Source organism: Pteropus medius, unplaced genomic scaffold (assembly GCF_902729225.1).
Source record: "Pteropus medius unplaced genomic scaffold, Ma_sr-lr_union100, whole genome shotgun sequence".
NCBI classification, from domain to species: Eukaryota; Metazoa; Chordata; class Mammalia; order Chiroptera; family Pteropodidae; genus Pteropus; species Pteropus medius.
In genome coordinates this window covers 1-12100 of record NW_024343136.1, presented here as the reverse complement: position 1 = coordinate 12100, position 12100 = coordinate 1, and the positions used below count along the sequence as shown (strand labels likewise).

The 12100-nt window shown below is 64.3% G+C and overlaps 1 protein-coding gene across 1 annotated transcript; it reads right to left on the bottom strand.

The window, feature by feature from the left end:
- Positions 1-613: 613 nt before the first annotated feature.
- LOC120606079 (dipeptidyl aminopeptidase-like protein 6) lies at positions 614-10338 on the bottom strand (the record flags this gene model as incomplete). The annotated part of the gene is made up of 5 exons (XM_039867195.1): positions 614-672; positions 2234-2345; positions 6025-6079; positions 9400-9594; positions 10269-10338. Coding segments are annotated over 5 exons (491 nt in total), but the record flags the coding sequence as incomplete, so codon positions are not given.
- Between the last annotated feature and the right edge of the window lie 1762 nt (positions 10339-12100).

Genomic DNA, 12100 nt, shown 5'->3' with positions numbered 1-12100 from the left:
CCTCCGGTTCCCTCCCGCCACCACCTTCGAGGCCCAGGGGCAAGGGGACAAGAGGCCGCCTCAGAGGGAGGTGACATCCTGGCCAGACCGTCCCGCCGTCCGTGCCAAAGCTTCGACCTCCAGGCCACAGCCCTGCCCTGCAACACGCTCTGGCCTCTGCACTGGGCCCCGGTGCATAAGTACATGGGTGACGTTCCACCCCGAGCCACCAAATGTGTGACTTGGCAGGTGGCATCACAGGTTTCCGTCCCTCCACTCCGCCCCCAATAAACAGCTTATTCTCCCAAAGCGGAACTGGCCTTGGACACCGGGCAGCCTGGAGTCACGAACGCCCAACGTCTGTGGACCCTGGGAGGCACCCCCCTCGTCACCCCCCCTACATTCCCCGTCCCACCAGGCTCTGGATCAGGACGTCAGTGACCCCCGAGGGGCCACAGTCACCCAGTTCACAGGGCGGCAGGAGGAGGCCCACAGGTCTTCTCAGAGTGGGCTCCGATGGAGGGTGGGGCACAGCAGTAGGTGGTGGGAGGGTGGGAAAGGGGACCCCAGAGAACAGGGGACTAACTGTGTCAAGTCCCCCATTTGGCCAAGTGGCAGCTGCGCCCAAACTCACCTCGTAGGCTCTGTTGTCAAGTCCGTGGAGGCCCAGGTACCTCTCGGAAAACGCCGATGCTGGGCACGAGATGGGAAGGGAGGGTTAGCGCATCCATGGGGAGCCCCGGACTAGGGGTGCCCCGGGGCGGGGCTGGGGCGGCCAGCAGACCCATTTCCACTCAAAACAAACAGCGGCCAATGTTCGTTTTTAGAAAACCAAACTCAATCTCTCAGGCCTTTCCACGGCAAATGAGATGGAATGCACCACGGTGACACTGAATGACAGCGTTGGGGGCGGGCTTTTTAGCAGGACAGAGAGACTTTAATTAAGCAAAAGCTAATCAGTCTGAATACTGAATAAACGGGAGAACCCCCCACTTCATCCCAACATATGGGAGAAAACGTCCTTCAGGATTTACTCAGTTTTTAAACGAGCCTCGCACGTCTCTGTTCTACCGTGACGGCGGGTCCGGTGGACGCTGCGGGCGGAGACAGCACGGGCTGAGGGGACAGTGCTGCAGACAGCAAGGGGTTCAGGGACGACCTCTGCCAGGTAGAAGAGACAACGCGGAGACGTCCCCCCACACCCCCGTCTGGGCACCGTGACAAGTCTCATGCTGGACGGCAGCACCTACGTGCATTCAAACCAGGCGAATGTGAAGTGGCATGATTTTAAAAGTCAAGACGCCCTGAATTTGAAAAAGTACAAACTATGTTACATGCTCTCCCGCGGGGAGATTAAACTTAAATGATTAAAAACGTGGACTCAGTGCTCGTACGATCAGAAGGTGACATCTGCATCAGGGCACCCTGTGAAGGTCAGCGTGCCCGCTGGCACACTTGGCTGCGGGAGCCGGACGCCGCTGGACGCCACAGTGGTCGCCGGGGCCTTCCCCGGGGTCCACCGGTTCGGAGATGGGGCGTGTGGGAGGTGCAGCCACGGAGCATTTAAAGCAGGGGTTCAAGTCCCGGAGCCGCCCACGTCCCGGGAGGAGGGGCTGGCTGAGCGGAGGACGGTGACGGCAGGGAGCCTGGCACCCACCGCAGGGACAGAGCCACGATGGTGGTCTGGCCTGGGCGGAGGTCCGATTCCCACGCTCGGGAGGTCTGCTCCCTGTCTGGTCCCTGCAGTGAGCCTCCTGTCACCTGTCCCTGGGCTCCGACCCCTGCCCATGAGGAAGCCACTGTCTCCAAGGAAAGGTGCTGGCTGAGGGCAGGGCGGGGCTGACCGCAGAGACCGCCACTGCTTACCACCCGAGCAGCCCTCCAAGCAGCCCGCCGGGCGCAGCCCCACGCCGGGCCCCAGACCAGAGCAGGACACGGGGCCTGGGCAGCCACGGTGGGGTGTGCGGCTCACCCCCTTCCCTTTGGGGACATGTGAGCTTTTCCCAGCTCCCTGCAAGTCCTGGTCACGTATGTCGGATGTGGTTTACGGGCATCAGTGGACCAGCCACTTTTATCCAGAACGGGGGGCTCGAAACCCACCTTCCCTGTCCCCCAGGCTCTCTATGAGGCTTCGCCCATGAGCCCTACAACTCTGGGGTGCCTGCGGTGGGGGCGGGTGGGGACGCAGAGCCGAGGGGAGGCTGCGGGGCCCAAGCGCGGGGCTGGGCTCTCCGTCCAGGAGACTGGCCGTTACCGTGGAGCTTGAAGTCCGTGATCGGCGAGAGAGCAGCGCCGCAGGCGAAGATGGGGCCTTGGTTCGCGTCCTTCGCTGGGAGGATGGACGTGCTCAGGTACCCGCCGTAGTCCTGGGTGCGAGACAGAGGGGGGGCGGGCTCAGCACCAGCACTCGGCCGCGCCGGCCTCTCGGGCAGCCATTTCCACGTAGTTTGGTTTTGGTTTTTTTTGAACGTCCACTTAAAAATGGTTTAGGGAAGGGGAGATGGCAAGTGGATTCCTTCCCGCCCGGGGGCTGCGTGACGCCGGCCCCGCCCTGCTGGGCCCCAGCGTCGAGCCGCGTGAAGAGGGCGTGACGTGCGTGGGCGCGTGCTCCAGGGTGGGCGCCCTGTGAGTGCGGGGTCACCGGGGGCACCATCGTGTCCCCCGTTTCTTGTCCGCGGGCAAAGCTGACCCATTTTCTGTGATTTCGAGAGCGGGCCAAGGCGGCGGTGGTGACAAAGGGCTCCCGTACTGGTCTGCCCTGACAGCCCGCCCAGGGGTCACCCCGAGACGGACGCCCACGCGTGTCCTGCACGCGGGCGACCCCCCAGATTCCCCTCTGTCCCTTGCCTTGGGGTTGACACGAAAGCGCCCCCTTCTACGTGGGCCTCCCAGAGAGTGCCAGCCCTCACATCGTCGTCTGCCACGGGCGCCCTCAAAGCTGCTTGGTTCGGACGGGCTCCAGTGTCCCCAAAGGCCTCACGGGTGTGGGACACAGGAGTTTGGATGGGGAGAGGCGGGCGGGGAGAGCAGCAGGGCGGGGCAGGGGCTGGCGTGCGCGTGTGCGCGTGTGCGCGTGTCGGTGAGTGTGGAGAACCCGCCGCCTGACGGAGGGGACGTGACGCCCAGGCCCCTCTCACCACGGCACTAACCGTTCACGATGCGGCTGTTCATGCGTGCTGTGTGGGAGTGGCTCCTTCAGTGGAACCGAGTGCCTTGTCTTAGTGACAAAAGTCTTTTTGTTCCCTGGCTAATGACATATATTGTTGATGGAATCTGCAAGTCCTTCCAGGTCATTCTGCGGTTTGTTTATTTAAAGTGTGGACGGTCACCACCGAGTGCTGGCGGGGACGCGGGGCAGCGGCAGCTCACGCACTGCTGGCGGGGACGCGGCCCGGGGCAGCCGCTCTGGAGGACAGTGTGGCGGCTTCTTGCAGAGCTAAGCGTGCTCTCACCCTGCGACCCCGCAATCATGCGCCCCAGCGTCTCCCCAAAGGAGCTGAAGACTGTCACACGAAGCCTGCACGTGGACGGTCACGGCGGCTCCACTCACAGCTGCTAAGACTGGGAAGTGACCAACGCGTCCTTCAGCAATGGACAGATGGACCCACTGGTCCTCCAGAGAGCGGCGCGTCACTCAGCACGCAAAATGAATGAGCCAACGAGCCGAGGAAGGAGACGGAGGGACGTTAAGTGCGCGTCACGGGACCTGGCTCGGGGTGGCCACTTCCCCGGCTTCTGGGGATTATGAAACTTCGTGGGACCTTACATCTTCCTTCTATTATCGTGTGCCGTGACGTAATGGGTTTCTCCAGGTTATTTGTGGAAAAGGGGTGATTCGTGCACGTTTTAACCCTCTGGCTTGACTCCAGTCTGACGCCGTTTTCGAACACCAGTTAAGCGTGAGAAGATGGGGACGGGGACCCCACCCAGTGAAAGGAAGCAGACTGCACGGTGACACCCCACGTGACGCCCCACGTGACGCCAACCATGACCTTCAGGAGAAGACCGAGCCCCGGGGAGAGTGACGAGGTCATTGGCTGCCAGGGGCTGAGGGGGCGGTGGACAGGCAGAGCACAGGGGATGTTCAGGGCAGTGGAGCCGCTGTGTGACTTTAATGGGGGGTGCGTGTCATTGTACGCTGTCTGAACCCACAGAACGCACAACATGGAGGGTGAGCCCTCACGTCGACTGTGGACTTGGGGAGATGACATGTCCCCGTAGGTTCACCCGTTGTCACCGAGGTCCCGTCTGCCGGGGGCGTGTATCTGGTGGGGGGGCTGTGTGTGCGTTTTGGGGGCGGTGAGCAGGGGGAATCACTCTACCTCGCTCTCCATTTTGCTGTGAACTTGCAACTACTCTAAAAAGAGTTTGTTTGTTTGTTTTTTTAAAGTGCTGGACATATTTTTGCTAGTGAACCCTGAGGTTTACGAGGGTTTCGGGGAGAGAAACGTTCTGCAGAAAGCAGCCGGCAGGTGGCCCTCCCCGGCTCCCCCATCTGGGCACAGCGACAAGTCCACAGTTTGGGGGGCCCGCGGTGGCTCCAGGGGGCCCCGTGCCTCAGGCCGAGGGGAGGCAGAGCCCGGTGGCGCCCAGACTGACTCTGGCCGTGAGCGAACGAGAAAACGGCCTGCACGGAGCCGGTCAGTGAGGCGTGGTCGTGAACCCACACGGGCTCCGTCCCAGCATCCGACACAAAGGGGCGAGGGCCCCGCACCGCAGAGCCACCAAAGGAAGGTGACCAGCAGAGGACAGCGGGCGCGCTCCCAGGACCGTCTGGAGGACGGACCCGAGCTGCACTCTGGAGCGTGCGGGCCCCTCCCCCAGCACACGCACTGCCGGCCAGCGGAATCGGCCACTCGTTCAGCAAGCCCATTTCCCGCGTGGGGACACCTACGTCTCTGGGTCCAGAGCGAGTGTCTGAAGTCCCCGGAGGTGGGCCGAGTCTCAGTGCCCTGAGAGGGAGCCCGGGTGTCTCGCCAACAGTGGAGCGAGGCCAGAGACTAGCGGCTGGCCCGGGCGCCCTGCTTCGAGTCACTGTCACGCTGCTGGGCAGTAAACGCCGTGCGGGTGGGGACACGTGGTCAGGCCTGACAAACTGTGCGGCTGGCTCTGAGCCCCTCAAGCCGGTGCGTGGACCCCCAACAGCACAGAATGAACCTCTAGGACGGCGTCCAGGCTCTGGTCTGTCCCTCGGCTGTGGAGGGGGCCACCGGGCCCTGGCTTCACCGCCTTACCTCTGGCAGGTACAGAGGGGCTAGAGGAGGGCTCCAGGGACCACCCCCAAGGCAGGGCCACGTCTCAGGTGCACTGTGTGCCCCTCACAGGTTCCGGAGGTGATGGCGTGGCAGGTCATCTGCGTTGCCTGTGGTGGCTGCCACCTGCGGGGTTACCTCTGGCAACTGCCACCTGCAGGGCTGCCTCTGGCGGCTGCCACCTGTGGGCAGGCTGCTGCGAGGCGCCTCGGTGGGGCCTGCACTGTGAGCCGTTCTCCCCAGGGAGACGCATCTCTGCTCACGCACCTGCCTCTGGCCTTCTTGAGATCAGGGGCCAAGGGACGAGGCCACCTAAGAATGGCAGTGCCTTGTGCCCGGGTGATGCGAAGTGGCTCCCCAGGGACCTGCCTGCAGCCGCCGCCTCCACTGCGTCCGGCTACAGGCTCTGGACGTGGGCCGGCCCGTGGGAGCTTGTCCGTTCTGCTGGCTCACGGCGTGAACCCCCTCCCTCCCAGGCAGCGGAGCCGGTAAACTCGAGTAGGGACCACTTGCGACGATGCACAGACGTGAAGGTGCAGAGAGCGAACCCCGCGGCCTTGCTGGGGGCCCCTCAGAGAACGGGGGCCCCGCAGGGTGCCCAAGACCCACTCCTTTCCGTCTCTCCTTCCGTGACATAAAAGGACAAGCCAGCTGGCCACAGCCGGAGGCGCTGAGCGTCCCACCTCTCACGCCTAGAAACACGGCCGCTCGCCCACCGCCGGCCCAGAGACGTCCCCAGCGAGCTGCGGCCACACTCCTGGACGGGGTGACCAGACGAGGCAGCACAGCTCACCTTCCCAAACACGGCCACGCGCGCTCTGTCGATGTACTGCTCCCTCAGCATCGTCCTGCGGGGCCGAGGAGAGAGGGTGGTTAGCGCCCAGCGTGGCCGCGTCCCCCGCCCCCACCCCTGCAGGGCTGTGCGGCCCGCCCTCTGGAGCACGGAGACCCCACCGCCGTGAGGAGACCCCGAGTTCTCGTGTGATTGTTCGCTGCGTGTGCGGTATGCCCATGGGCAAAGCTCGAGGCACCGGCCGTCGCTGTGTACGGCATCCGGTGATGCCCGGTGGCCGGGGACACGGCGAGCGAGGGCACCGAGGCAGGTCCGGATGCCTCCAGGTCTGCCAGGTCCCTGTCCCCCACTGCAGCCCACCCCCACGTGGCCCACGGGCCCCCGGTCACCCCCGACTCCGGGAGGAAAGGCGCTGTGGTTATGTGCTCCCAGGCCGGGGGCCAGGGCGCCAGGCTCCCACTCCACCCATGGTGTCCTCTGTCCCCGACCCCCGGGGAGGGGGTCCCTGTCTCGTGCCCATTGGGAGGCAGACTCCCCGCTGCCTGTGCTCCCTTAATTCGAAGCGCCTCCTCGAAGCGCCCGGTTTGAGTGTTTCTGTCCCCGCCCGTTCTCCACGCACCCTGCCCACCCCCGGGTCACCCGCACTGCGCCCTGCACGCTGTGCCTTCCCACGGCCCGAGCCTCAGCCCACACTCTCCGTTCTCGGCCGGTGCCCCGAGACCCAGCCTGGGTCCACGCCGTGCTCACACCGTCCAGTCATGGGACTGTCCTCGCCCCTTACACACTGGCTCAGCCTGCGAGGGGACGTGGCTCGTGTCATCTGCTACGGAAAGAGTCACCCACAGGCTCCACGATGAGAGTGTGGGGTGCAGGGGGGCTGCAGAACCCTGATGGGAGCTTCGGGGGGCTGGCGTGGTGGGCTGGGCTCGTGGTTTCTTACGTGGGTGAACCTGGGCTATTTCTCGCTAATGAAAATACAGACCCAGACCCTAACCCAGACCCTACGCAGAGCCTGGCGGTCCCCTCTGGCTGGGGACGTCTGCGTCTCTCTCGGCTTCCTAAGGACGTCTGCTCGTTCCCCAGCTGTGTGGTGTGTGACGGTGCCGTGTCGCTCTCGAGAGCTTCGGGGGCTGAGGGTGACATCGTTCCCTGTGTTCCGGACCAGGTCCCGCCTTGTTTCCGAGCAGATGGCCAGACCAATTCCGTAGGTTTCGAAAACTCTGTGAGTGTGAGACAGGCTTCGCCCCACATTGTCCCCGTGCTCGGAGAGGGGGCGGCCAGACGCAGCCGAACAGCTGCAGGGGGTGCCTGCGGGCGTGACCGAAGGACACCATGTCCTCACGTGGGCTCCACGGGTAGGGGTCGGACCAAGGCGGCCAGGCCAGGAGACAGTGGCGGGCAAGTGGAGGCCTCAAGGAGGAGGGACACGCAGGAAGGCAGGCTGCACTGCCACCCCCACGGCCGCTGACACAGTGCCCCGTCCCCTCCGAGCCCAGCTGCGTCCCGTTTGCTTTTCCAGAGACGTTTTCGGTAGCGGGCACTGGCGGCTGCCGGCCCGCCTGCTGGCGGGCCTTCCTCTGCGGGCCCCGGGGTGCGGCCCGCACCAACGCGGGTTCCGGCGCCGCGGTGGGCAGGACACGCAAGGGCCACCGTGCAGGTGCTTCCGGAAGCTCCTCCCTTCCCGTGCGGAAGTTTCTGGCACTGGCTCCCTCTCAAGCTGCTGGCGGGGATGAAGATCGTGCAGCCAGCTGCTCCTGCGGGGACACAGCGGGCCTGCGGCTTCGGTGGCCGTGCCGGGGGTCCGGATCCGTCAGCCCCGAACTTCCAGACGCGACACAGCTCCTCATTTCTAAAGCACGTTTGACGCTGCGTATGTCGATGTCACAGTCCAGGCAAATGCATGTAACCTCCCTGCACCATCGGGGCCGCAGAAAGTTCTCCCTCCTGCACGCCTTCTGTCTGTGACACACGGGGCTCTGGACGTGTCCCCCGTCTGTCTCCCACTAGCTCAGAAGCCCCTGGAGGAGACAGGGCCATTCAGGCCCGAGCTCACCGTTTCACTCATTTAAAGATTGTGGGCTCACAGGGCCTGGTGCCCGCCGTCTTTTTAAAACAAGAGAGAAGGCGTTTTGAGAAGCCCGTCGAGTAAAGTCCTTTAAACCTGCAGAGTGCACAGGCTGCCGACAGGTGACGCGAGAGGCCACGCCCACTCACAGTCCCGCAGTCAACAGACAGCGCGACCTGGGCCGTGTCGCCTTCTCCGTATGCCGGGCCCAGCATCCGCTCTCGCGCCCCTAAGAGCGGTGCTCGGTCTCCGTTTTCTGTGTTTTCCTGGCCCTCCTTGTTCTGTGTGCGGGAGGCCGGGGCTGGTCCCCGCGAGGTCTCTCAGCGGCCAGAGCTCCACGCTCCGTCTTCCCCGCCGGACGACTGAAAACTCGCTCGCCAGCCATGAGCCCGAAGGCTAGGTGTCACCTGGCACAGATCCTCGATGCCTTTTCTCCCAGGGCGACCATAACACGGGCAGGGAAAGGTCCGCCAGTCCCTGGCTAAGCCTCTCCGTGCTCCATGAGCCGCTGCTCATGCCGAGCCCACGAAGGGACGCGGAGGACGAGGCGAGCAGGCAGCGCCACCGCGGCCGTGCGGGGCTCCCGGGGACCGCCTGGGTGTGCAGGGGGCCTCCTCTGCGTGGCACGGCGACCCGCTGCGTGGCTCCGTGCTCGCTCAAGCTCGCTCCCCTCCCCCGGTCCGTCCATCCTTCCCTCCCCCGTCTCTCGTTCCCTGGGAACAAGGGCACAGACACGTGTGGCCGCAGGCCAGGGTCTGTCACCACGGCCCCGGGAAGCCGCGCGGGTCCGACTCAGTCTCTGCACCTTGTTTCGTGATTGACTCAACTGACAAGCTGCTGGCCGGGGACAGCCAGCGTGACGGTCTGCGGGACAACGTTGCTGGCGGCAACACTTGCCGTGGAATGTTTCACACGCAGATGTGTGCAGTGACAGGGGACACAGCCTCAGGGGAGGGCCGTGGCGCGGCCTTGAGGACACGCCCCGCCATCCTTGTGGCGTGAGGGGGGGAGGGGATGCGCCCCACCAACTCCCCCATCGTCCCCGTGCTGTGTGCGGGGGAGGGGACACTCCCCATTGTCCCCGTGGCGTGCGGGGGGTTGGGGACACTCCCCGTTGTCCCCGTGGAGCGTGTGTGCGGGGGAGGGGACACTCCCCTTTGTCCCGTGCTGTGTACGGGGGAGGGGACACTCCCCATTGTCCCCGTGGTGCGTGGGGGGTTGGGGACACTCCCCCGCCGTCCCCGTGCTGCGTGTGGGGGAGGGGACACGCCTGCCTTCCCCGTGGCGCGCGTGCATGCGGCGGGGCTCACCGCACGGCCTCCGTCTGGTCCCTCTCCTCCAGGACGCCCAGCCGCCGCCGCACCTCGTGCAGGAGCTTGGTCCCCTGGAAGCCGCTGCCTCGGCCGTCGCACTTCACCACCACGGCCCCGTGGCTGCTCACCATCACCGTCTCCCAGGTCACCTCGAACTTCTCGGCCACGCTCTGGCTGCCCGGGGTGCCATCCCTAGAAAAGACAGCATGGCCTTGACGCGTCGGGTCACGGCCCCGGGTCTGGAGGGGCCGTGTCCACCTAGGAGGGAGACTGACCCCTGGCTGCCTCGTGCTGACCCCACGTCCTACTGTGTTGCCCAGGCGGGCGAGTGGCATTGTCCCCACGCCCGTGCTGAGGGACGTGAGCGCTCCGAGGGCCAGCCCGCAGCCAGGGCACCGTGCGGACGGTCAACGCAGGGTACGGATGGAGGGGGAGCAGACAGGCGTGTGCACGTGTGTGTGCACATGTGTGTGGTCTGCCTCCTTTCGGGCTCCTTGTTTTAAATGCCTACCGCCTGGTCCACTTCCTTAGGCATTTTGACGTCTCCTTCCTTGGCCCCTGGGAGCTTCACAGGCTGCCCTGCCAGGTGTGGCCTGGCTTCGCCCGCAGCTGACTGTGTCCGAGCCCTATGACCGTGGGACCTGCTGCTGGTAACAAGCTGCCCCGAGGGGACCCAGAGCCCCGTCCTCTGACGTCTGGGGTGGCCGAGAGCTGCGACGAGACCCTGATGTCCCTGACGGCTGGCCCGAGGATTTACTTTGTGACATCACGTCCCCCTCTTGTCATTATGGGTTCAGTGCTCGTTTGCGTGCTGTTCCTGAGCCCCCAGCAAGCACCCCGAGAAAGGAAGAGGCCAGGGTACTCACACGACCAGGAGCAGCGGGTAGTGCGTGGTCTCGGTGAAGGTGGCCGGCTTGAGGATCTGAATGGGCAGGCCTGGGCAGAGACAGAAGACAGAGCAGCACGTGAGGGGCCACGTGGGGGGGTGGAGGCCAGGCTTCGTCCAGCCCTCGGCAGCGGGGAGGTGGGGCCTCCACATGCAGGCTGGGCTCCAATCTTCACCATGTGACTCAGGCTCCCTGCGAGGTCTTGGGCGAGTCACCCAACATCTCTGAGGCTCCGTGTCCCCACCTGAAGCTTACGGAGTGTGCCGGGAAACAGACGAGACTGGGCAGCTCTGAGCCAGTGGCCAGGTCCAGGCAGAGGGGACGAAACCACGAGGGCAGCGTGTGTCTCTGCCAGGGAGCAGTGCTGCAGCACGCACTTAAGTGGGAAGGGGTCCTGGACAGTGGGGACGGAGAGGAAGTGACCAGTGGGTGGGCGGCCCAGAGGGAGAGGCTGAGAGCCTGTGAGGACCCTCTACGCAAAGCCAGGGGCCTCTGCTGGCCTCAGTGTTTGCAGGCTGGTGCTGGGCGGTCTGCCTGCAGTCACGCACGTGCACGCACGCACACGCACACGCACCTGCACACGCACCCGCACACGCACCCGCACAGCAGGAGGGAGCTGGAGCCTCAGCACCAAGGCTGCCTGATCTGGTCCTTGGCAGCCAGAGTGGGGGTCGGGGTTCCCTCAGCAGTTTCTTCCGACACCCCCCGCCCCCCGCACTACCCAAAGGAACCTTCCTGTCCAAGGTAGAAATCGTTGATGGATGTTAACTACAACCCGCATTAGCAATTAAAGTGGATTTAGTGGTGTTTTCAGTAGAATTATGATAGATCCGCCCAGGCCGGCAGCTTGACCTGCTCTGACCAGGTGGGTTCCTGACTCTGGCTGCATGCCAAGGGCTTGCACACTGGATCAGTGGCCTGGGGAACTGGAAAGGCGGGCCGGGACTTTATCTTTGGAGTGTCCATAAAGCGTGGTGTGGCTGCCAGGGGCGGAGCTCCGCCAGGACCGGCAGCCTGCATTCTGAGCGCCCTTCTGGAAGGTGCATGCTCCGGGGGAAGCCTGAGCCTTGTAGCATCAGACGTGAGAACCCGACACAATGCGGCAACGCCCGGCCGGTGAGTGACATCCTTCAGATGTTCCGCGGCCCCAGAGGGTGACATGCAGGTGCCGGTAGCTGCCCAGCGCTGGGCCTCTGAGCGCTGGGCCTCTGACCTCGCGTCTTCCCTGCCAGTCACTGGTCACGTGAAACCTCCTCTTGGAAAGAAGCCTCATGTGGCAAGAGGGGGAACGTCGATCGCTGGTTTCTAAAGGTCTCTCCATGCGTCCTTTGAGGAGGGGGTGGCATTCGCCAATCAGTGCTTTAGGAGCTGGGGAGTGTCACCGTGTTGGCAGGGACACTGGGTTCAGATGTGGAGGAATCTGGCAAAGGAATACACTCTGGCCTCAGAGGCTGCAGTAGGGGTGACAGACATGAGGAAACTTGCTGGCCGGGGCGGGGGCGGGGTAGGGGAGAGTCAGGGGCTGGAAGCCTGGCTGTGGAGGTCCATGGCGGGCTTTACAGCATGTGACCCGTGCAGGCACGCAGCCCTGTGCAAGGGCACTCTGGGGGCTTCCTGCTATCATGTAAAGCTGAGAAGGAAGCACCCACATTTTCACTGTGCACTGGGCCCTGAAAATCACGGAGCCTGTCCTGAGGTCCTGAGGTCTGAATGTGGAGGACGGGGGATTGGAACAGATTTGTGGAACTTGCTTCCTTCTGTGTTCATCCATCCCTCTATCCATCCTCCACCATCCATCCACTCATCATGCA